Source organism: Mus caroli, unplaced genomic scaffold, assembly GCF_978045245.1.
Source record: "Mus caroli unplaced genomic scaffold, Mus_caroli_1 scaffold_2, whole genome shotgun sequence".
Taxonomy (NCBI): Eukaryota; Metazoa; Chordata; class Mammalia; order Rodentia; family Muridae; genus Mus; species Mus caroli.
The window spans coordinates 119,070,370-119,097,637 of NW_028227257.1; the positions used below are offsets into that span (position 1 = coordinate 119,070,370).

Here is a 27,268-nt window from a genome sequence, read left to right on the forward strand (position 1 = left end):
GCCAGCACCCGCAGCCTGCATTGGAAAACTTTAGAATCCGGAGCATTCAGTAAAGAATTTAAAAAGATACTTTAACATGGTAACTGGAAAATAGGAATGTAAGTGGATTTCTGAAGACCCTCTGAGGTAGTGTGTGGCTAGAATGGGCACAATGTGTTAATGCCATTTTCCACAGTACCAATGTAACAACTTTCTCAAGACAACTGTTTTTGTTGGAAGGGATTTAGGATTAATGTGGCCAATGATAACATTAACTCTTGTTCAACACTAACTTTCTTTTCCATGTTCTCCCTCCTGCCACTGCCCTCTCTCTCTGACAGGGTCTCCTATGTACCTTATGCTGTCTCACCCTCCTTGCTACAGGACCATGTGTATGTATGTACCAGTTTATCTTGCCTTAATGTCACCTTCCTTAACGGCGACTACATGTTTGCAGTGCATGTCAGAGAGAATGTTAACACTAGAAAGATATAACTTGTATTTTTTCCTTCCATTCTCAAATATTATTCAAGTGGATTTTATACTGTAAGAACCAAACTTATTGTATTTTCAAGTAAGGAAGCAAGAGAAATCGGAACTAATCATTCAACAAACAAATTTATTTTGAGGCATAATACAACAGAATGAACTATTTCAAGTTCCAGTTTGGAGTATGTAACTAGTGAAGTGATTGATAAGGTAAGTATTGCATGTCATATTCACTCTCCACGGGGATAAGCCCCAAGCTGAATCTATGAAGAGAACCCCGTCTGAGAGCTGAAAGATGTCCTTCTGTGAACTAAGATAGTTTACTGATCATCAATTAGTTTTTCAAAAGCAGGTATCATATAAAAATAGGCATGTCAGAAATAGGCAGCGTATTGGGCGATACTTAAAGAGGAAACAGACGCTAATACGCCATTATTCAAAAAGTCAGTTTATTCTTCATATCAAGATAATAAAAAATTGGGCTAGGCATGTGGCTCAATGGTGGAATACTTGCTAGCATGCCTGAGACACAGGGAGTGTTCCTTACTGCACACACACACACACACACACACACACACACACACTCACACACAAAGCCAAAAAGATAACTGAAAATGTTTTTGTGTTGCCTTTTAAAACATACTAGGCATAAGATAGGAACCCCTCTGAGAAAGCAATGCAAACTGAGCCATGCCTATAATCCCAGCACTTGGGAAGCTGAGGTAGGAAGATCTTGAGTCAAGGCTAACCCGAGCCCTGTATAGAGACCTCAGAGCAACATGACAGGAATTGCTAAGTATGTCACCAAGAACTTATCAAGATCCTCCTGCCTCAGTTTCCCAAGTGCTAGGATTGTAGACAGGCTCAGTTTACACTTTGAGGCAAGTCCTATCTTTTTTTATAGCTGGTATAATCTCTTATATTTAAGTAACTTAAACCTCAAAAGGCTAATTTTTATTAATTCTATTATTTACTTTTTTTTGTTTGTTTTGTTTTGTTTTTTGTTATTCGAGACAGGGTTTCTCTGTGTAGCCCAGGCTGTCCTGGAGCTCACTTTGTAGACCAGGCTGGCCTCAAACTCAGAAATCCACCTGACTCTGCCTCCCAAGTGCTGGGATTGAAGGTGTGCACCAACAGCACCCAGTTCTATTATTTACTTTTATTAATTTATTTTGTCATTGTTGGAGATTAAGTCCATGACCTCAAAACATTCTAGGCAAGTACTTTATCAATGAGATGTATCTCCAGTCCTAGAAATTAATTTTAAATTAATTTAAATTAATTTTAAATAAAGGAGATATATTTTCAGTAGCATATATAGCAATGTCTGGCATGTTATGTCAGTCTAGCATGAAGTATTCTCTCTAAACTTTAGTTGGGATTCTTGCATGTAAAAATGATGTTTACTTTGGGTGCTCAGGCAACTCAGTGGAGTCAATACTAATTCACATCATTTCTGAATTATGTTTAAGAGGAGAGGATTTAAAAAGAATAGAAAAAAAAAAAGAACTGTGCCTTAAAAAAAAAAAAAAAGGGTCAACTTGGGACTGGCTATGCAGACCAGGCTGACCTTCAGTTCCCAGGGAGGAACCCATCTACCTTCACCCGAGTGCAGGATAGGTTCATCTTAGAGAGCTTCACTAACAATGCAAATCAAGAGACACAAGGGAAGAGGACAGGTTGGTAAGGAGTGAAAAGCTGTGAAGTTCTAAGTGTGAGCCAGGTAAACTCAGCACCAAAAACCAAAACATGAGTAGCGGTGAAAGAAACAGAAAACATGGGGTTCACGTTCATGTAGCTTTTTGGAACTTAAACAAATATTAAAAGACCAACTGAGTCTGGATATTTCTATATGAGCTTTAGACATAGTGAGACAGAATTCATAGCAACATCAAGTATCAGATTAAACTGAACTAAGGAGAAAGAAAAAACAAGAGGATTAAGATCCTAGAAAATAGGATCAAGAAAAAATACAGAAGTAAATGGGATAATGTAAGTATATATAAGAATAGGGAAATTGTAGTTAATCTACAAACATTTCAGTACATGAAAGATCTATGGTTCTTTCACCCTTGTTAACATTCCTGAAAATAAAGCACGCAAGAGGAACAAAATACCAGGAGTCTGGTCTGTTCTACATGAGAGAGTGTGCTCTGCAAACCCTGCCAGTGTGGGAACAACTCCAGGGCAAAACGGGATTCATCCCAGTGTTCTGGAGGAAATGGCAAGAAAATAAACAATATAAAAATAAAATTAAACACCCTAATTACTTCCAACTTCTTTACAGGGTTCTGGTATAATATAAACCCACCAAAAATATCTACCAATTCAATATACAATAAAAATACACTTAAAAAAGTAAAAAATATTTCATCTGTATATAACTAATATGACTACAAATATACTAACATAACCTTGGAGATCAAAACTTCTCAATTAACCTATCTTTTACATCCTTCACTTTCCATTATATTTATCTTTCTGAATTTATTTTATTTAACAATATTGTATTATATATGTGTATAGGTATTTTGCCTATATGTGTGTCTATGTAACACATCTGTACCTGGTGCCCTTGGATTAGACCATTGGATGTCTCTGAAACTAGAATTACAAACAAGTTGTAAGCTGCCATGTGAGAGCTGGGAATTGAATCCAGTTCTTCTCTCTAGCCCCTAATTTACCTCTTAAGATGTATAGATATTTATTCCTGGGAGGGAATTCTCATGCAAAATAGAAACCACATAACTTAACCATTTTAAATAAGGTTTCTCATACCTCTTTCCCAAATACGGCCTTTAAATTAAACAGATCTGGGAAAACCCTTTAACTATAATTTAATGTACACAGTACTGTGATGCTCACTCTTCAATGTTACTTTGACTGGATCTCGAATCACCATGGAAACACAACCCTGGTGCGGCTATTAGGGTGTTTTCAGAAAAGTAAGGAGGAAAGAGTCACCTTAAATGTGTCCTCCCACCTCATGGGCTGAGCAGAGTCTGGAGGCAAAGTGGAAGGAAGAGCACGGCACTTGGCAGCTTCCTCCCTGAGTGTGGACGCAATGAGACTGCACCAGATATACATGTGCTGCACTTCCAGGCAAAGCACACAAGCACAGCATAACCTGCGCTTAAAGACCTGACTCTATAGTTTGTGAATTAAGTTTTTAAAAACTGTATTATGTAAAAGAAACAAAAATCACAGAGTTGATGTTTTATTCTGCTATTAATGTGAAATGTAGATGAGATGCATATTCCTATATTTCTAATATTCCTATATTTCTTTTATCTGGATAAATAAAACCCTTGATACAGTAATAAAAGATGCCAACTCTTTTGGTAGAAATAGGTTTTTTTTTTTTTATTTTACATTTAATTAAACCATACGCAAGATACAAAAAAACAAAACAAAAATCTTTTAAAAATTTGAAATGAGAATATAGAAATATGATTAATGGGAAAAAAAACCTTTCAGGGTGAGTCTGTTGTCATAACATAGCAAGTCTGCCTAAGTAAGCAGCAGAGTTCAGAGTGTAGTGCATTAGATACAAATGAAAAATTAGGTGAGTCTTCCCCTACTCAACCTCCAAATTCTAGCAATGTCATGGAAGGGATTACAAAGCCAGCATAAAATTGTCAAAATACCACATTGGGAAAAGGGCTGGAGATCCCATGGTTAAGCAAATCTAAGTGTTTTGTTTTTGTTTTGTTTTGTTGCTATTGATTTCTGATCCACATACATTCTCTCTTTTAAAATTTTATTGCACCAATTTATACATTGTGTGTGGTGATAATGGGGCATTCTTACCATTGCAATCCTCTCTTTTCACCATGTGGGTCCCCAGGACCAAACTCAGGTTATCAGAACTGGAGGAAGTACCTTCGTCCCGAGAGCTACCTTGCTCTTCTGTTACCTCCATTCTTCAATCCAGCCTGTGACTGGTAAGCATGTCCTTTAGCTCTGAGCTATGCACCCCAAGTCTCCACAGTTTTAACAGATTACAGTAAAAAAAAAATCAGCATTTGCTATGTACTTAGTACAATGGATACAGATAAACAACTGGCAATAATTTGTAAATATCATTTAATATATATTAATATTTATCCAATAAATGTGAAAAGGAATAATGAGGAAAATGGTGATATTCATGTATTCTTGAAGCTGATAAAATGTTTGAATATTCTCAGTATTTCTCTTACTGACAAAAAGGTAACATGATTTTTAAGAGGAAATTACAATCTATCTAAAGCACTGCGTCTCAGCATAGAGTTCAAGATCTCTGTGAATCCCAAGATCCTTTCAAGATGTCTGCACTTGGAGAGGTGTCTGTCATAGGCCCTTAGTGTCCTTGCACATGACATGAATATAAGGGTCTGACTATTCTTTATGTGGCCGTTTTTTCAGGACTGCTATGTTTACAGACAGTCAACTTGAAAGACCAGATAGTTCCTCAAAGATCCAGCTAACCTGGTGCTTGTTGTGAAGCGCAGGACTCCCTAGGCTACAGGTTCCTTTCCACTCACGTAAGTATGGGCATCCATCTGAGGTCTCTGTAAGCTCCGCCTGCCCAGGTGGGGGCAAGGCAAATAGATTCCTTACTGCTCTCTATGCTATGGCTAGTACAGACGGTTTTCTTTGACATTGTCTATGTTTCCTTTTGGCATCTGCAATATGGTTAATGATATTCTCACAGTAGTATTAAGATGGTATGTGCAGTGTTTACTGAACTGGCATTTACACTGATTGCACAAAAAGTAGCTGTAAGTGAAGCTTCTGATGTGTCTTGAAGTGCAAGGATTGTCTTGGGGAGACTTGCATAATGCTTTAGTTGTGAGATGAACTAGTCACTTTTTAAAAAGAATGCTATTTTCACTTCAAAGAATGAATGACATGCAGGCTACGGTTATTCAGACATTTTTCTCAAAAGCAAATGAAGCTAGCCTGTCACTTTAAGGAAAACAAGTGACAAGACTTGTTGCCAATGATAAAATTTGAGCTTTCAAGTGAGAATTAAAATTTTGGAAAAGTTGTACCTGTTATAGTAAGCTTGACAGCTGCCCAATACTTAAAAGGTTTATGTGGTGAGCTTGGTGATGACATTAAATTCAATTTTTAAATATCATCTAATAAGTCAACACTTGGAAGATCTATAATCTATACAATTCAGCAAGCCAATAATCAACTATCTAACTCATTATGTTAAAATCATACGTAAGTAAAAAGACAGTCAAAATGTAAGATAGACCACTGGCAGTTAAGTAGGTGAGGAGTTCACTGATGTGGCTTCAGATGTCACATTGCAGCTAACAGTTACAAAACTGGGCCAGTGAGATGGCTGAGCAGGTAAAGGCACCTGTTACCACAACTACTGGAGTTTGCTCCCTGGGACCTACATGATAGAGAGACCAGAATCCTCCTACATGTTGTTCTCTGACCTCCATATCATTGCATTTATATGCACACAAATAAAAATTTAAAAAGTAGCTACCTGTTACTAAGTTTTGGTGTAGCATCAAAGAATAATACTCATAACAGCTAAGAGCTTTCCTGTTACAACCATGTTGTATATGTGGGGATGGATTCCTGGCATATAATTTAATAAAGAAAATATAAAACAAAACAATAATACAACAAATTAAATGTAGATGCATTCTAAAACACTGAAATATAATGTCTTTGCTAAGTGGTGTTGTTGTACACCTTTAGTCCCAGCACTTGGGAGGCATAGGCAGGTGGATCTCTGTGAGTTTGAGGCCAGTCTAATCTGTAGAGCTAGTTTCAGGACAGCCAAGGCTACACAAAGAAACCCTGTCCCCAGGGTGGGGGTGGGGTGGGGGAACACCACCAACGAAAAAACAAACCAAACCCAAACCTCCAAACCAAAAACCAGAATCAGTATCTTCCGAACAGATGTGGAGAGCTTTTAGGATGACAGATTTTAACATAATAGTAAGACAAATGAGGCTGCTGTGCGTATATGTGGGGTCTGTTCCTTACCTATTGAGGTTGTGAGGAACAAACAGCCTTTTCATGTTTTAAAGAATCCAAGGCTGGAAAGAATATGCCAACTCCATTTTGTAGTCTTTATAATTTAGAAAAAAGGGAGGGGCAGGATGTGGAAAATATGACAACTTGGAGACAAAAGGGGAGAAAAGTCAGCTATACTGAAAATACTCAATTTGCTTAAGTGTTAGGGAAGATGCGATTTCTATCTTTCTTTTTCTAAAAAGTATTACACACACACATATATATATATAAAATACATTTTTTTCTAAAATTCTTTCAATGTTAATATAAATTAATATGTATTAATTTAAACTTAAGGGACTTATTAGAAAGTTTTCCATATCAACATTTTTTTCTTAGATTTTGTGATATCTAATTTTGATAACTTTGGAAAAATTTAAAATTCTAATGAATGAAAATAAAACTGGTTGGGAGAAGGTAGAATGGGGCATTTGCTCCTACTGAAAAGGCAAGGATTCTTTTAATATGGTACATATAAAACACATTTTCCTTTAGTTTTCTATAAGCCCCAAGTTGGTATATACCGCTGTTTACTAAGCACAACTCCCATTTCTGTATATTAGAAGAGGGGAAGGCAAGTGAGCACTAACAGGACACAGGAGCAATGGTTTTAACATTTCAGTCAATTCCATTGCAAATTCTTAGAAAAGTTACATATAGTAGTATGCTTAGATGATATAAATTAGATATAACTTTACTATAGAAATACCTTTGTGATTAATGACTTGATGAAAAGTCTAAAATTTAAGTTTTATTTAAATGATAAATGTTAATTTGTTTAAATGTTTGTCATCTATCTGTATGTTATGCTCTCTTGATACAAAATCTGGACTATATATAATATACAGCAACTTAAACAAGAAAAAAGTGCAGTTTAAGAGACTAGCAACAGAAAATAATGCCTAAAGTAGTGAAGGAAGGCACAGGGCCCAGCACTTACCTACATATGCCTAAGTTGGAAATCAACCAGAAGTTCAGAGCTTGTCAATGCACACAGGGCAAGCATGAAGATGCCAGCCAAGACCTAGACCTGTTACCCTAATATTTTAAAAACCACAAAAGGCCAGGATGCTTAATGGTTGTGAGCTTCATACTGTCTTCAAGCACGACCCACAGAAAAACTGAAGGGATTTGTCTAGTTGTTTTCTGCCAGCTTGACATACACTAGAGTCATCTGGGAGGAGACACTCTCAAGGGTGGAGTTTCCTCCATCTGGCTGGCCTGCCTGTGGGGCATTTTCTTAGTGATTGATGTGGGAGGGTCCAACCCACTGTGGGTGATGCCACAAAAAAAAAAAAAAAAAAAAAAAAGCTACCTGAGCAAGCCACAGAGAATAAGTCAATAAGCAGCATTCCTCCACTGTCTCTGCTTCAGTTCCTGCCTCCAGGCTCCTCCCCTGAGCTGCTGCCTTGACTTCCCTTCAGGATGCACTGTAAGATGAAATAAATCCTTTCCTCTTCCAAGTTGCTTTTGGTCATGGTGTTTATCACAGCAAAAGAAAGCAAAGTAATAGAGAAGTTGGTACCAGGACTGTGACAAACTTTACCATGTTGTTTTTGGAAGAACTGTGGTAGCATTTGGAACTCTGAGCTGCAAAATGAGTGCTCAAAGCTTATAAGGAACTCAAATTCCATGCATGTGCACACACCAGGGGTGGGGAGTGGGGTGGGGTGGTAGGAAGGGAAGAGGGTGCATTTTTCACATAAATTAGTTTATTTATAAATATTTTCAATTTTAAAAGTTGTTTATAAAAATTAGAAACAATATGTAATGTTTTTTTAGTTCTCTATTCACTGTCCATTAACATCCTCTTTTATAACTTTTCAAATTCTTAAGATCATAGCTTATGGTATTTCTCCCTCTGAGCTTAAACCCAGGATTCAGGAAACGAATTGTCATCATCTGATGCTGGACTAATCCTCTCCCCTACCCCCTCTCCCCTACCCCCTGCATTTTCCTAAAAGACTAATCTACAATGCCTGTGATGCTTTAAAGACAGACTTTGATTCTTGCTCCTGGAAGGATTGACAACATACTTCTAAAGACCAGAATACTGTGGAAGTGAAGGTACGTGACGCTCATGACTAGGTCACAGAAAGCAGCTTGCACTTTACTCTTGGATCCCTTACTTTGAGGAGAGTTAGCTGCCAGGCTATGAGTAGACACCCATATGGCAAAGCCTTCTGCCAAAAGCTATGTGAGTGAGCCATCTTGGAAGTGCATCCTCCAACCAGTGAAGCCTTCAGTCTATAATCCTTGACTACTTTTGATTTCAGCAACATGAGAGGTTGTGAGCCACAACCACCCAGCTAAGTCACTCCTGAATTTCTGACACATAGAAATTGAGAAAATAATTTTTTTTTGTTTTATGATGTTAAGTTTCTGAGTAAGTTTTGAGTAACTAGTTATATGACAGTGTAAAACATATGTAACTACTGTGGTGAGCAAGATATGAAACTCAGTTATTAGAGTTGAACTATAGGCACATTCTTTCAACTCTGAAAAAGAATACTGAGTGTCATCTGATGATAAGACTTGATGTCTTGACCTCTTTATGTTCTTTTTAGAATGTCCTGCATACTTTCTGTATAAGAACAGCACAAACACAAGCGGAACTCTAAATATTATTGATTGGTTGAGTCACTACAGTACTGGAGACTGAAGCCAGAAAGCATACATACTAGGCAAGCACTCAGCCACAGAGCTACACCCCAACCCAAGTTGATGTTTCTTAAAGTCAAATTTTCTAAAATGGTCCCCCTGCCCCAACTACCTCTCATTCCTTTGCTTCATGTCTCATTTCTCTAGGTAGCCACACAAGTGCAATTTGCCAAAGTGTCCAAGAGCCTTTCCTCTCTGGCATATTCTAACAGGAATAGTCTAAAGAAAACTTATCTTCAAGCTACTCATCAGACACGAGGACAAAAGAACTGTAGGCGGGTAGCAGTAAATCCTTCTTTTACTGGTTAAAGGCGTTTTTGCTAACTTACTAATTCCTAGGGAAACAAAGACAACTTATTAGGAATATAACTTCTAGAAATGGTTTTATTTAATTGTTTTCTTTAAATATTATCAACATCTTAAAGTACACCTTAAAGTTTATCTATATCCTACCCATTCCTCCATGCCTTCCTACTTTCATCCTGCAGATTTTACAAAATAGGAAGTAAGTGTGGACTGCTTCATTTTGAAAAAAATCAAAACACCTAATATAACCATATATTTCAAAGTTCCATTCTTAGGTCACAATTTCTCATCTGTATTAGCTAAGAGTGAATTTATTTATAACGTATTCAGTACAGATCAATAAATATCAAATTCACAAGTAGATCAAAGACTCCAAATTTAAAACCCCAAACACTACAACTGCTAGAAGAAAGCATGGGCACACATAGACCTCTAGGACATAGGTATAGGAAAGAACTTTCTGAATGGGACTCCATTTGCCTAGAAATTAAGACCAATCAGTAATTGACGACTAGACCTCACAAAAGTAAGCAAGGGAAGAAGCCATCCACAGATAGGAGAGAATCTGCTAGTATCCATCTGACAGAGGACTAGCATACAGAGTATACAAAGAACTAACAGAACAAAGAGTCAAGAAAACAAATGACACGGTTGAAAAATAGGCTAGAGCTCTAAACATTTTTCAGTAGAAAAAATAAAGCTGGCTGAGACATACCTCAAAAATTGTTTATCATACTTGGAGATTAGAGAAATGCAAATTAAAACTACTTTGAGATTTCATCTTACCCGTTATAATGACTAAGATCAACGAAACAGCTGATAAATTCTGGTGAAGCTGTAGAGAAGAGGAACCCTCATTCGCTGTCAGTAGGGATGTAAATTATTAGAGTCATTCTGGAAGCCAGTTTGGGAAGTCCTTAACCATATGATCTGGTCTAACTCTTTGGCATGTGCCGAAAGGACTTGACATTCCCCTGCACAGGCACTTGCTCAGCAGTGTTCAGAGCAGTCCTAGTCACAATAGCCAGGAAATGGCAACAACCTAAATGGCCTTCAACAAAACAATGGATAATGAGAAGTGGCACACATACACGATGGCATACTCTTCAGCTCTAAGAAGGAACTCAGGATTTTCAGGTAAATGGGTAGACCTGCAAAAGATTATACTGAGTGAGACAACTCAGACCCAGAAAGACAAATACTCCATGCTCTCTGTCATCTGTGGTTCCTAGCAGCAAGTCCTCAGAAAGGAGTAGAAAACATGGAGTAACTACAGAAACCAAAAGAACCAAGGAACCACAGTGTGGGGGAGGTAACGGGGTAGCAGGATGCAGATGATGTGAAACAGGAAGAGGAGGCACAGGGAGTGGGTTGCACCTCCAACTGGGTGGGAGGGGGATGGTTAGTACAGAGGGAGGAGGAACAAGGAACACGTAACACCAAGATTGTTTGAGAAAGTATCAAGGAATTGTATTATTTTATATTTACCTAAGATTATACATGGTTCATAAGTATATGTGCACACACATAATATACATATTTATTGGAGGAAGCCAAGCCATTTGTGCTTGGCTCAAGAACCACGGACTAACAAAAAACCAAGAACCAGGTATAAGAAACCCTCCTTTTGATAGGCTGGTAAAGATCTGAAAGTCTCCTTCCTGTGGTTCCAGAATACACTATGAAAGATGTTACAAAGGAGATGTAATTAAACAGCTGCAATACGGATGAACCATGACAATAACCATCCTGATAAGACACACAGAAAGGTGCAATAAGTGGCACCCCCATATCAGTGGCAGTCAACAGTTGTCTAACAATCTTCTGACACAGAAATCAAGAAAATAATTTTTGTTTTTTATGCTGTTAATTTCTGAGTAACTTTAGAGAAACTAGTTACATGACAGTGTAAAGCATATGTAACTACTGTGGTGAACAAGATGGAAAATTCTCAAGGCCCACACAACAGGAGGGAAATCATGCCTGGTACTGGAAATCTATCTAGCTTCTGGGCTAGTGAGGTTTTGGGCCTTAGAAAATAATCTACTGTTGCTACCTTCTTAGACCAGAGTGATCCTCACAACAGTCTAAATCTATATTCAAGTGTAGCTCGCACCCCAAATCAAAAAAACTTCTCTTTACAGCAAATGGAAACCAACACCGAAAACCACACTGGACACAGTGCAGAGATTAACAGATGGATACAGCGACATCACTGTTCCTTCATCTATAGGAACAGAAAACCACACTGGACACACACAGTGCAGAGATTAACAGATGGATACAGCGACATCACTGTTCTTTCATCTATAGGAAGCATAATGGAAGAGAGGAGAAAATTTTGAGAACCAGAATACCAGGAGGTCGGTAAGAAAACTTTAAGAGCCAGAATACCAAGAATTCAGGTGTGAAACATCTCTCCTAGAAATGGCTGCATAAACAAGACCAGAACAATGGCAGTATCAATGGACATTAACTTGGGAGGGAAATCTCTTGGGGTCCCACCCCTAGACAAAGAACACGCAGTGACTACTGAGAGAGGGATCATTTGTCTCTCTCAGTGATAAGCACCCTTATTGGTTGTCCAAAACCAAATGGTCAACCCTGAAACCACATATATACAAACAGCAAAAATGACACACACACACACACACACACACACACACACACACACACACACACACACACACACATACACACACTGTAATAATAATCAAGAAAAAAGAGGTTATCAACTTGAGAAAGGGGAGCCTGTGAGGGGCTCAGGGGAGGGTAGCTGGAAAGGGCTGGAGGGAGAAACAGGGAGGGAAAGGGATGAAGTCACATTTTAATTAAAAACACTTTAAAAAGAAAAATAAGTATGAATGTAAAAAGAATAGATTTCTTGTCTAAACATTCAGTTTCTGCTAGCCCTTTGGATTGAAGATAACATAAAAGAAAAAGAGAAATTTAAAATGTAGTTTAATTTATTTCTATTAAATGCTTACAACATAAGAAATGAAATTCATGAGCTATTCAAAGAATTAAAATATGGCTATGACATAAATCTCACTAGTGTCACTGACAAGGATAATGATAAGTCACTGAATTTATAATTATTCCTTACCCAGAGTTTATTTCTTTAGACCTTGTTCCATGGTCTGTCCACAAATACAGTACAATTGGTGCAGCATTATTAATTCTTTGGAAATAAGCTAGCCAAGCAAAGAAAGTTGAAGGAAAAAATAGAAAACAATTTAAACGTAGGATTATTTTTCTATAGTACTATTTAACTCAGTTTAGAGTTTTATTACTTTATTAAAACTTATACTTCATTAAGTGCTTATGATACGAGGGGGATGGGAAACTAGTAGGAAGCCTGGAGAGATGGCTCAGCAGAACTCTTATGTGTCACTGTGAGGACTGGAGTTCTGGTCTTAGTACTCAATAGCAAGCAGAGTGCCTGTATCTATCTATAACCCCAACACTAAGGGAGGTGGAGACAGGATGGCTAGGACTTGTTGACTTTCAACCTAGAAGAAAATGCACATCCCAGATCCAGCGAACACTCCACTTCTGGGGCTGGGGGGATGGTTCAATAGTTAAACTCATTTGTTGCTCTTTCAGAGGACCCAAGTTTGATTCCCAGCACCTACACAGTAGTTTTGACTTCCATGGACAGCAGGCACACATGTGGTACATATGAAGGCATGCAGGCAAAACACTCACAAGCATAAAACTCACAAATAAACTTTGAAAAGACCAAGCCTCAAATGAATAGGTAGAGAGTGATAGTGGAGGACACTTGGTACTCTCTCCTAGTTCTGTGAGCATGTAACAGGCACATATACCCACACATACTGTACTAACATACAGACACACACCAACAAATAAATCTTTAAAAAACACTAGGAAATATGAAGCTTAAGGGTTATCTTAAATATAAGTAACGCTATTTAGGAGGATATATCATGTTTGCAGATAGAGAACTTTGTTTAGAATTCTAGTGGTAGGGGGCTGGAGAAAGATGGCTCATTAGTAAATTGTGTATACCGTTCTTGCAGAGGACCTGAGATTGGTCCCTAGCACCTTCTCTACATAGCTCACAAGCAACTGTGACCCCAGTTCAAGGTGATTTACTGCATTTGGCCTCCATGAGCATCTGCTTACATGTGCACACATCCACATGTAGGCACACAGACATACATAATTAAAAATAACACGATCGAGGCCAGAGCACGATTAAGTGGTGAAGAGCACTTACTGCTTTTATCCGGAACCTGGGTTTAATTCCCAACACCCACAAGGTGCTCACGACTATTTGTAATTAGTTCTAGGAGATCTGATACATCTTCTGACCTCTGAAGGCATTGCACGCATATGGTGCACACATAAAATTCATTAAAAAAAACTCTTTAAAAAAATTTCAGTGGTGAGTCATTGCCTCAGGAAGAAAAAATGAAATATATTGTATATCAGCATTTAAATGCTACTTTCTGAAGAATCAATGTTAGGGGTGAAAAAATATATTGTCTGCCTTCTTCCCATGTTTTACCCATTCAAACTGTGTGAGCATATAAACTAGATAATCTATAACTCTGTGAAGTCTGACCGCTTAAAAGGGAGACTGACAGCACTTCCTACCTTTGATTGCTTATCTCTCAGTGTGCCTAGTTTCACTTTATCATGTGGTTCATCAAGGGTCAAATTGTTCTTCCTTCTCTCACTGTCTTCAAGCAAAGGTACATAGCCATAACTGTTATCTGCAAGACAAAACACTTGTACATCAGTAGAAAGCCCTGGAAAAAATAATTATAATAAAAATAAAGACAGACTTGGTGGCCCAAGCCTTTGATCCCAGCACTCTGGGAAGCAGAGAGAGGCAGATCTCTGTGAGTTTGAGCCCAGCTTGGCCTACATAGTAAGTTCCAGGACAGCCAGGGCGACGTGGTGAGACCTTGTCTCAAACAAAACAAAACAACAACAAAACAACAAAACAACAACAACAACAAACCAACCAACCAACCAACCAACCAAAAAACAAAAACACAATCTCAGTAATTTCAAAGAATATATTTTAAGTTCTAGTTTTATAATTTGTGTAATATTTACCATGGTAAGTTGCCTACTTATTAAGTTCTTCTTACCACTAAACACTTATTTTCCCATAAGATTTTTTGTTTGTTTGTTTTGTTTTTTCAACACAGGGTTTCTCTGTTATAGCCCTGGCTGTCCTGGAACTCACTTTGTAGACCAGGCTGGCCTTGAACTCAGAATTAGCAACCCAGGATTCCAGCCTACAAAATATTTGAACATCCACTTCCTCATCTCCTCTAAGTTTCAATTAAACAAGCATAATGTATAGCTGTGCTATGATTCTTGCTGGTACTATGATTCTTATCTCAAGATAAAAAAGAAATACTTAGGTTTTATCTTTTCTCTAAAGTTACCAGAAATATATAAAAAGAAAAGAAACGAGTACCTCGACTAGAATCCACAAGAAGTAGCTGTGATTTCAGCCTGTCAATTAGGGTTTGTTGAAATGACAGCTGTTCCTGTTGCTCGCGTATTCTTTGTTCATAGTTCTCAGTCTGCTGACAAAAAAAAAAAACAAAAAACAAAAAACAAAACCCAGTTAGCCTGATCCTCACTGACAGATGCTTTACTTCTATTAATAAGCACAGAAGCTTCCTATCCGACCCAGGTAACTGAACAATCTATTCATGAGTTACTGACTCCATTATAGTTAGTATCAGTGACTTAAAACACTTAGAGCAATAGACAACTTTTAAAAAAAATATCTTATTTAAAGAAATTCCAGTCAACAGTTTGACACTATTTTTTTTTTTTTGGTCTTTCAGTAAAGATAAAAATTATAATTTGAAATTTAATACTTGTAAATAAGAAAAAAGCATGAATGATAAAGTATGTGCTACATTAAAGTTATGTTTTAAAAATACAAACCAGTCTTAAAACAAAATTTTATGTCTTAAACACTGAATTTAATTTTTAGAGTATATAAATCCATGGAATAAGTACCCAGACGTAAAGATTATAAAAGCCAAAGAAACAAATATAAATTCTAAAACTTTTGTGGCCAGATACGAGAACAACAAGGTTAATTTTTATTATATAAAAACTCTACTTACAGATTTTAAGAGGCATAATCCTCTCATACTTTCATTTGATCTTGCTATTTTATTATGACTATGAAAACTAAACAATGAAAATGACATGGATTAGACATACAGATATGCCAACCTTCAAAAAAAAATCTCAACGTGTCAGATCACAGTTACCTAATGAGTACATTCTCATTCTTTTTTTTTTTTTTTTTTTTTTGGTTTTCGAGACAGGGTTTCTCTGTGTAGTCCTGGCTGTCCTGGAACTCACTCTGTAGACCAGGCTGGCCTTGAACTCAGAAATCCACCTGCCTCTGCCTCCCGAGTGCTGGGATTAAAGGCGTGCGCCACCACCGCCTGGCTAATGAGTACATTCTTAAGAGCTGCACTAAGAAAGCACACAGAGTATGAAAGTCTCTGATACTTTCTACAAATGACTAAATGTAAATTTCTCAAAACATGAAAAGGGTTCTAATAATTATAGCAACATTTGTTATATACTAGATGTTTGAGCTTTTTAATTGATTAAAACTAAAGTTCACAATTAATGAAGTTGTATTATTTTCAGGTCCCAAGTAAGCCTAAAGTTCCTTATAAATCAAAGATCTGTTCCTTATGTCTCAAATATAAATAAAAGAAATAAAAAAAAACCCACTATATTTACTCAAATAAAAGACAGACTTTCATACATAGGACACTTGTAACTGAGAAAGTGGGTAAGTAACCTGACTGGCATGTTAGCTTTGTATGTTACCTGGGAGCAGTCTTACATAACTTGACATTCCCCACAGAGCTTCACAAACAATGTTAAATATATGCTGATTATTATAAACAGAAGAAAGATTCAAGGAGAAGTCTCAGCCTTAGAGAATTCAAGCTCTAGGTTATCAAGCCCTAGATCCCAACAAAGTCTAATACAGAGCCATGTTTCTCTTATTCTATACACACTGGCACCCAAACTGCTGGAAAAGTGGGTAGACTGACTACAAGAAAGAGGCAAATGTATCAGCTAACTCCTAACACCTTCAAGTGTCTGGGCTATCTCTGCTCTCTCAGGTGGGAGAATCAGCAAAATACTAGGTCTTCCCTACGTGCTTTATGCATTTACAACATTTGTGTTTCAAAGACCTTAAAATTCTTTATAACATAAACAAGTAATTTTAGTTATTACCCATTTTCCCACTATATCTGGATAGGTGCATACATCCTTGAGCAAGTAACCAGGTTAAAAAAAAAAAAACCCTAGCAAATTAGAGATAGGTTAAGAATAAGTGTTGAAATTATTCAACTCTCAGGCCATTCTTCATCTATTATGCACACTTCCCAACTTCCGTGAAGAAACCAAAACACCATGTATGTTCATTTGGAACCAACTCAGAGCACTTCTGCCAATTAATTTTCATCTTCTTCTCTCCAGCCTAAACACTTCAGCACATCTGTCTATATCATATTATAACAAATAATGCTGAAACGTATTAAATAGCTAGGAAAGTTAATATATCAGCGGCCATTTCACATAAAAGCCTTGAGATGTTTCTTGAATCAAATGATAATGTATTATAAAGCCAAGGCAAAAATCTTTTTACATAAAAATTAATATGCTGAAAGTGTACTTGGGCATACAGTGGAACTGTGGTTCATGTTCTTCTGGACTTTTCATGGGTTTATGGTTTTCTAATCTGTCTACATGTCTGACAGGCAGGGACTATTTGTTTCTGTAATCTCTAGTGTCACAGAGAGTCTGGCATATACTGAGATGTTCAGTGTATATTAGTTGAATAACACGCTAATTAAATTGTTAATGAAATATCTAAGAAATTGATGTGCCTTCAAAAATGACCTGAAGAAATGGAGGGGTAAATGGCCTTGCTTTTGATGCTTGAAACTAAGTAAAACATGTTTACTTTTTTTTTTTTAAGTCAAAAGATTATGTTCACTGCAAATAAACAAACAAATAGCATAAAATGTTTTTTTAAAAAAAAATCAGAAAATTGATGCACAGTCACATTATTTTAAACGCTACTACAATTACAAAGCAAGTGCATTCCAGTACTATCAAAGACCCCACAAACAGAAAACTCACTAACAACCACATTGAAAATGTACAACAGTAATGTCTTGTCAACACTTCTGTACAGAGCACAGACATGACAGCTAAAACAGACAGAAGAGAAGATGCTTTTGACAGCCAGTGTGTGTGAATGATTCTTTGAGTCAGATGGCAGCAACAAGTTACCAACTAGGAGATCTGCATGACAACTAACCATCCATCTGTATCAAACACCATCTGGCCAAGATGACTCTGGCTTCTGTGTACTTGACACTCTTTCTAATTCCAAAGACTAGCAAAACAAGTGGTCTATCAGAGTCTAAGAAGTAAACAGGTATATAGGCACTTGTGTCATAAAGGGTTGTGTGTTCTTTCTTAGTGTTCAGCAACAAAGTAGTATGATGGAGATCAAATACATAGTAGTACATACCATCAATTTATCAAAAAGGGTCATTGAAATATTCTATAGACTATCATGAATAAAGCAAAAGCCTCATCCTAAGAATTATTCTGAAGCTGGAGAGCTGGGTCAGCAGTTAAGAGGAAATGCTGCTCTTGCAGAGGACTTGGATTAGGTTCCCAGCATTCACAGGGAAGTTCACAACCATCTGCATTGCTAGTTCCAGGGGATCCAATGCCCTCTTCAGGTCTCTGTAGGCATCAGCATGCACTTGATGCACAGGCACATATGCAGGCAGAACATTCATTCACATGAAATGAAAATAAATTAAAAAGAAGTGTTCTTTTTTTAGAGCATTTTTTCAGTCCATTCTCCTCGAAGCTAAGATACCATATTTCCAATAATTTTGGACATACAGCTGTTCAAGTTTTCATGAGTTTCATAAATATTAAGATTGGGTTCTGTTAATTGAATTTTTTCTTGTTGCAGACATTGGATGCTCTAATTTTTCATATTTTCTAAGATGCTTACTTCTTATATTGGGAGAAAAATTTAAATTTCCTTAAATCATCTATAATATTCTACACTGGTCAAATATTATTTCTCATCTTGAAGAACTAATCCCAACATTCTGAGAAAGTACAATGGATTTCTTCCAGTGATTTTTTACTAGGGAATTTAATAAGTGTTGGGTGGATAAAACAAGCTTTCAATGTAAAAACATTTAAAACTGATCCAAGATTAGTAGATATGAGATCTTTATTGAAGGCGCTGCTTGTATAAAAATCTCTCAACAGGGAGCTCCACAGTTCATGAAGGAAAATAAATATTATTTATACCAAAATATAGCAGTTTAGACAAAAGATAATACTTTATACACAATCTATTTTTTAAATCCACCATAAAACTTTGGTAAACGAAGTTATCAATTTTACTTTCTTTTTTTTTTTTCTTTTTCTTTTTTTCTTTTTTTTTTGGTTTTTCGAGACAGGGTTTCTTTGTATAGCCCTGGCTGTCCTGGAACTCACTTTGTAGACCAGGCTGGCCTCGAACTCAGAAATCTGCCCATGGGATTGAAGGCGTGCGCCACCACCGCCCAACTACTTTCTTTTTAAAAATGTACAAGATAATATATTTTGTCTTACATGTAGCTCTTTCTTCAATCATTCTTTGTGTATTATTTTAATAAGCTTCCCACTCACCATTGACTAGAAACTAGGACTTAACTAGGATCCACTGAGCTGGAAAAATCAGATTATCAATTTGACTATCTACTGCTAGTACTGTCATTTCTCAGCATAGTAAATGGTAATGCAGGTTGGGATGGGGTTGGGGGAGGGGGAAGGTTTACTCAATGCCAAGAGTTATAACAAACATCCCACTCAGCTGAAGCTCAGACTTCCTCTGGGCCATTTGGGCTTCTGATGCCCTTAAGCAAACAGGTTAAGAAAGGAGTAACAGTGTTAGGCAGGGCGATTGATCCAATCACAACATGGGAAAATTGGATTCTCCAAAATGGAGGTAAGAAAGATTGTCTCGAGTACAGGAGATCCTTTAGGGTGTCTCAAGGTGCTATCATGTCTTGTGATTAAAATCAACAAGAAACTACAACAGCCCCTTCAGCAATGAAGGTATGGAACACTTCTTCAGGAAAAGAGCCAAGAGCTGTTGAGGTGCTTACCAAGGGTGGAGGAAATACAGAATGGGTAGTAGAGGAAGGTAGTTATAAATACCAGCTAAGGCCATGTGACTAGTTGTAGAAATGAGGATAATAGTTGACATGAGTGCTTCTGTCACATTTTGTAAAGAATGCGTTTGTATAGATATTTGTATTTTTTACTCAATTTCTTTATTATGTTATGTAACATCAATTAAGAAAATATCAATGGCTATCACATTTGAGATACTCATAAGTTTGAGAAGGTCCCGTGAGAAACATGGCCACCTATTCTAATTTGTAAGAAGTTGTTGTTGCGGATAGGCCTGGTGCTGTTCTTGTGAACCATCTCCTAATGAATAAAGCAGCCAATACTGGGTGAGTAGGCGGGACTTCCGGGTTGGACGGCGGAAGAGAGGAAGCAGAAGAGAGTAGTCCACAGAGGCCCTTTGTACAGAGTGGTACCCATGATAAAGAGCTCCTTTGCTGCAGCTGAGTTAGCACTAGCTGTTACAAAATGATTTCTTTTTGTAGTATACTCTCTGCACTGCAGAATATCTGTGATTAAAAACAAATCAAGACAACCCTCTTCCGTTCAGAAAAGCACCGGGGCAGCTGGGGCGCAGGGTCCACTGACACTCGCCAGCTACCCACAACACCCGCCACAGGATCTTAAGACTTCTGGTGAGTGGAGCACAGCTTCTGATCCAATCCAATTGCGCGGGACCTGAGACTGCATTAGTTAGGGAAGCAGAAACCGGCCTGAGTAGGGCCACAGGCCTCATCCGGCCGGATCAGCGCCAGGGTAGCGGGAGCGCAGGGTTGCCTGACACCCGCCAGCTACCCACAACCCCCGCCACAGGATTTTGGGACTGCTGGTGAGTGGAACACAGCTTCTGCTCCAGTCCAATCACGCGGGACCTGAGACTGCTCTGGTTGGGGAGAGAGAAATCCGGCCTACATAGGGCCACAACCCTCTTCCAGTCAGAAAAGCACCGGGGAAGCTGGGGCGCAGGGTCAGCTGACACTCGCCAGCTACCCACAACACCCACCACAGGATCTTAAGACTTCTGGTGAGTGGAGCACAGCTTCTGCTCCAATCCAATTGCGTGGGACCTGAGACTGCATTAGTTAGGGAAGCAGAAACCGGCCTGAGTAGGGCCACAGGCCTCATCCGGCCGGATCAGCGCCGGGGTAGCGGGAGAGCAGGGTTGCCTGACACCCGCCAGCTACCCACGACCCCCGCCGCAGGATTTTGGGACTGCTGGTGAGTGGAACACAGCTTCTGCTCCAATCTTTAAACAGTGACAATGATAACAACTAACCCCAGAGATTACCAGATGGCGAAAGGTAAACGTAATAATCTTACTAACAGAAACCAAGACCACTCACCATCATCAGAACCCAGCACCCCCACTTCGCCCAGTCCAGGGCACCCCAACACACCGGAAAAGCTAGACACGGATTTAAAAGCATATCTCCTGATGATGATAGAGGACTTCAAGAAGGACTTTAATAACACACTTAAAGAAATGCAGGAGAACATTGCTAAACAGGCAGAAGACAATAAAGAGGAAGCACAAAAATCCCTTAAAGAATTGCAGGAGAACGCTGCTAAAGAGTTACAAATCCTTAAAGAAAAACAGGATAACATAATCGAACAGGTAGAAGTCCTTACAGAAAAACAGGAAAACACATCCAGACAGATGATGGAAATGAACAAAACCATACTAGACCTAAAAAGGGAAGTAGACACAATAAAGAAAACCCAAAATGAGGCAACACTGGAGATAGAAACCCTAGGAAAGAAATCTGGAACCATAGATACGAGCATCAGCAACAGAATACAAGAGATGGAAGAGAGAATCTCAGGTGCAGAAGATTCCATAGAGAACATCGGCACAACAATCAAGGAAAATGTAAAATGCAAAAAGATCCTAACTCAAAACATCCAAGAAATACAGGACACAATGAGAAGACCAAACCTACGGATAATAGGAGTGGATGAGAATGAAGATTTTCAACTCAAAGGACCAGCAAACATCTTCAACAAAATTATAGAAGAAAACTTCCCAAATCTAAAGAAAGAGATGCCCATGAACATACAAGAAGCCTACAGAACTCCAAATAGACTGGACCAGAAAAGAAATACCTCCCGACACATTATAATCAGAACAACAAATGCTCTAAATAAAGATAGAATACTAAAAGCAGTAAGAGAAAAAGGCCAAGTAACATATAAAGGCAAGCCTATCAGAATTACACCAGATTTTTCACCAGAGACTATGAAAGCCAGAAGATCCTGGACGGATGTTATACAGACACTAAAAGAACACAAATTCCAGCCCAGGCTACTATACCCAGCCAAACTCTCAATTAACATAGATGGAGAAACCAAAGTATTCCACGACAAAACCAAATTCACACATTATCTCTCCACGAATCCAGCCCTTCAAAGGATAATAACAGAAAAAAACCAATACAAGGACAGGAACCACGCCCTAGAAACAACAAGAAGGTAATCCCTCAACAAACCTAAAAGAAGACAGCCACAAGAACAAAATGCCAACTTTAACAACAAAAATAACAGGAAACAACAATTACTTTTCCTTAATATCTCTTAATATCAATGGACTCAACTCCCCGATAAAAAGACATAGACTAACAAACTGGCTACACAAACAAGACCCAACATTTTGCTGCTTACAGGAAACTCATCTCAGAGAAAAGGATAGACACTACCTCAGAATGAAAGGCTGGAAAACAATTTTCCAAGCAAATGGCATGAAGAAACAAGCTGGAGTAGCCATTCTAATATCTGATAAGATTGACTTCCAACCCAAAGTCATTAAAAAAGACAGGGAGGGACACTTCATACTCATCAAAGGTAAAATCCTCCAAGAGGAACTATCAATCCTGAATATCTATGCTCCAAATACAAAGGCAGCCACATTCATTAAAGAAACTTTAGTAAATCTCAAAGCACACATTGCACCTCATACAATAATAGTGGGAGACTTCAACACACCACTTTCACCAATGGACAGATCATGGAAACAGAAACTAAACAGGGACACAGTGAAACTAAGAGAAATTATGAATCAAATGGATCTGGCAGATATCTACAGAACATTCTATCCTAAAACAAAAGGATATACCTTCTTCTCAGCACCTCATGGTACCTTCTCCAAAATTGACCACATAATTGGTCACAAAGCAGGCCTCAACAGATACAAAAATATTGAAATTGTCCCATGCATCCTATCAGATCACCATGGACTAAGGCTGATCTTCAATAACAAAATAAATAATAGAAAGCCAACCTTCACGTGGAAACTGAACAACACTCTTCTCAATGATACCTTGGTCAAGGAAGGAATAAAGAAAGAAATTAAGGACTTTTTAAGAGTTCAATGAAAATGAAGCCACAACATACCCAAACTTATGGGACGCAATGAAAGCATTTCTAAGAGGAAAACTCATAGCTCTGAGTGCCTTCAAAAGGAAACTAGAGAGAGCACACGTTAGCAGCTTGACAACACACCTAAAAGCACTAGAACAAAAGGAAGCAAATTCACCCAAGAGGAGTAGACGGCAGGAAATAATCAAACTCAGGGGTGAAATCAACCAAGTGGAAACAAGAAAAACTATTCAAAGAATCAACCAATCAAGGAGCTGGTTCTTTGAGAAAATCAACAAGATAGATAAACCCTTAGCCAGACTCACTAGAGGGCACAGGGAAAGCATCCTAATTAACAAAATCAGAAATGAAAAAGGAGACATAACAACAGATCCTGAAGACATCCAAAACACCATCAGATCCTTCTACCAAAGGCTATACTCAACAAAACTGGAGAACCTGGATGAAATGGAGAAGTTCCTAGACAGATACCAGGTACCAAAGTTGAATCAAGATCAGGTTAATGATCTAAACAGCCCTATATCCCCCAAAGAAATAGAAGCAGTCATTAATAGTCTCCCAACTAAAAAAAGCCCAGGACCAGATGGGTTTAGTGCAGAGTTCTATCAGACCTTCAAAGAAGATCTAATCCCAGTTCTTCACAAACTATTCCACAAAATAGAAACAGAAGGTACTCTACCCAACTCATTCTATGAAGCCACAATTACTCTGATACCTAAACCACAAAAAGACCCAACAAAGATAGAAAACTTCAGACCAATATCCCTTATGAATATTGATGCAAAAATCCTCAATAAAGTTCTTGCTAACCGAATCCAAGAACACATCAAAACAATCATCCATCCTGACCAAGTAGGTTTCATCCCAGGGATGCAGGGATGGTTCAATATACGGAAATCCATCAACGTAATCCAGTATATAAACAAACTCAAAGACAAAAACCACATGGTCATCTCCTTAGATGCGGAAAAAGCATTTGACAAGATCCAACACCCATTCATGATAAAAGTCTTGGAAAGATCAGGAATTCAAGGCCCATACCTAAACATGATAAAAGCAATCTACAGCAAACCAGTAGCCAACATCAAAGTAAATGGTGAGAAGCTTGAAGCAATCCCTCTAAAATCAGGGACTAGACAAGGCTGTCCACTTTCTCCATACCTATTCAACATTGTACTTGAAGTCCTAGCCAGAGCAATTCGACAACAAAAGGAGATCAAAGGGATACAAATTGGAAAAGATGAAGTCAAAATATCACTCTTTGCAGATGATATGATAGTATATATAAGTGACCCTAAAAATTCCACCAGAGAACTCCTAAGCCTGATAAACAGCTTCGGTGAAGTAGCTGGATATAAAATTAACTCAAACAAATCAATGGCCTTTCTCTACACAAAGAATAAACAGGCTGAGAAAGAAATTAGGGAAACAACACCCTTCTCAATAGTCACAAATAATATAAAATATCTTGGCGTGACTCTAACTAAGGAAGTGAAAGATCTGTATAATAAAAACTTCAAGTCTCTGAAGAAAGAAATTATAGAAGATCTCAGAAGATGGAAAGATCTCCCATGCTCATGGATTGGCAGGATCAACATTGTAAAAATGGCTATCTTGCCAAAAGCAATCTACAGATTCAATGCAATCCCCATCAAAATTCCAAATCAATTCTTCAACGAATTAGAAAGTGCAATCTGCAAATTCATCTGGAATAACAAAAAACCTAGGATAGCAAAAACTCTTCTCAAGGATAAAAGAACCTCTGGTGGAATCACCATGCTGGACCTAAAGCTCTACTACAGAGCAATTGTGATAAAAACTGCATGGTACTGGTATAGTGACAGACAAATAGACCAATGGAATAGAATTGAAGACCCAGAAATGAACCCACACACCTACGGTCACTTGATCTTCGACAAGGGAGCTAAAAACATCCAGTGGAAGAAAGACAGCATTTTCAACAAATGGTGCTGGCACAACTGGTTGTTAACATGTAGAAGAATGCGAATCGATCCATTCCTATCTCCTTGTACTAAGGTCAAGTCTAAGTGGATCAAGGAACTTCACATAAAACCAGAGACACTGAAACTTATAGAGGAGAAAGTGGGGAAAAGCCTTGAAGATATGGGCACAGGGGAAAAATTCCTGAATAGAACAGTAATGGCTTGTGCTGTAAGATCGAGAATTGACAAGTGGGACCTCATGAAACTGCAAAGCTTCTGCAAGGCTAAAGACACCATCAATAAGACAAAAAAACCACCAACAGATTGGGAAAGGATCTTCACCTATCCTAAATCAGATAAGGGACTAATATCCAATATATATAAAGAACTCAAGAAGGTGGACTCCAGAAAGTCAAATAACCCCATTAAAAAATGGGGCTCAGAACTGAACAAAGAATTCTCACCTGAGGAATACCGAATGGCAGAGAAACACCTGAAAAAATGTTCAACATCCTTAATCATCAGGGAAATGCAAATCAAAACAACCCTGAGATTCCACCTCACACCAGTCAGAATGGCTAAGATCAAAAATTCAGGTGACAGCAGATGCTGGCGAGGATGTGGAGAAAGAGGAACACTCCTCCATTGTTGGTGGGATTGCAAGCTTGTACAACCACTCTGGAAATCAGTCTGGCGGTTCCTCAGAAAATTGGACATAGTACTACCGGAGGATCCAGCAATACCTCTCCTGGGCATATATCCAGAAGATGTCCCAACCGGTAAAAAGGACACATGCTCCACTATGTTCATAGCAGCCCTATTTATAATAGCCAGAAGCTGGAAAGAACCCAGATGTCCCTCAACAGAGGAATGGATACAGAAATTATGGTACATTTACACAATGGAGTACTACTCAGCTATTAAAAAGAATGAATTTATGAAATTCCTAGCCAAATGGATGGACCTGGAGGGCATCATCTTGAGTGAAGTAACACAATCACAAAAGAACTCACACAATATGTATTCACTGATAAGTAGATATTAGCCCAAAACTTAGGATACCCAAGATATAAGATACAATTTGATAAACGCATGAAACTCAAGAAGAATGAAGACCAAAGTGTGGACACTGTGCACCTTCTTAGAATTGGGAACAAAACACCCAGGGAAGGAGTTACAGAGACAAAGTTCGTAGCTGTGATGAAAGGATGGACCATTTAGAGACTGCCGTATCCAGGGATCCATCCCATAATCAGCTTCTAAACGCTGACACCATTGCATACACTAGCAAGATTTTGCTGAAAGGACCCAAATATAGCTGTCTCTTGTGAGACGATGCCGGGGCCTAGCAAACACAGGAGTGGATGTTCACAGTCAGCTATTGGATGTATCACAGGGCTCCCAATGGAGAAGCTAGAGAAAGTACCCAAGGAGCTAAAGGGATCTGCAACCCTATTGTTGGAACAACATGATGTACTAACCAGAACCCCGGAGCTCTTGTCTCTAGCTGCATATGTATCGAAAGATGGCCTAGTCGGCCATCAATGGAAAGAGAGGCCCACTGGACTTGCAAACTTTATATGCCCCAATATAGGGGAATGCCAGGGCCAAAAGAATGGGAATGGGTGGGTAGGGAAGTGGGGGGCGCTATGGGGGACTTTTGGGATAGCATTGGAAATGTAATTGAGGAAAATATGTAATAAAAATATTAAAAATCAAAAAAAAAAAAAACAAATCAAAACCAAATTTAATCTTATTTGTGGCCTTTACTTTACCATCACTGGTTACTCGACACAGCTCCTTAGAAAATTGGATGACTTTAAATATCACGCATCAGTCATCTTTCCTATCAGTATATATATATATTAAAAAAACTTATGGAACAGCACCTGAGAAATCCTTGAATTAGTAAGATTGTTTCCTTTCTATGCAAGCCTGTGAATTTTTCTTTAATCAACACTCAGTAAAAAAAAAAAAGATAAATTTTATTTTACATATTTCTTTTCAACAAAGAGGTTAATATCTTCTGATTATATAATGAAAAGTAGAAGTCCACTGTAGGGCATTTTCTATAGCCCAATATTTATGTTTTATAAATTTACAAAGTTCAAATGTTCTATTTTATTACTGATTCTTCTCTTGGAATTAGTGAGTTGGATTGGTAATTTATAGAACAAATGGACACATATGAAAGTCTCCGAAATGCTAAAACATACCTGTTGGCAACAGCC

At 38.1% G+C, this 27,268-nt stretch overlaps 1 protein-coding gene across 7 annotated transcripts in view; it reads right to left on the reverse strand.

The window, feature by feature from the left end:
* Positions 1-27,268, reverse strand: part of Tank (TRAF family member associated NFKB activator) — a 78,921-nt gene that overhangs the window by 13,144 nt on the left and 38,509 nt on the right. For 2 of the 7 annotated variants that reach the window (XM_029473601.2, XM_029473604.2), the window contains 3 exons: positions 15,594-15,660; positions 14,927-15,038; positions 14,089-14,207 (listed from right to left, as the gene is read on the reverse strand). The exons of 1 other annotated variant lie outside the window; for it this stretch is intronic. In XM_029473601.2, coding sequence (XP_029329461.1) covers positions 14,089-14,207; positions 14,927-15,038; positions 15,594-15,620 — 258 coding nt within the window. In that variant the 5' untranslated portion in view covers positions 15,621-15,660. The remainder of the gene's footprint in view (positions 1-14,088; positions 14,208-14,926; positions 15,039-15,593; positions 15,661-27,268) is intronic. 4 more of the 7 variants (XM_029473588.2, XM_021151212.3, XM_085834853.1 and 1 more) reach the window with 3 other exon arrangements.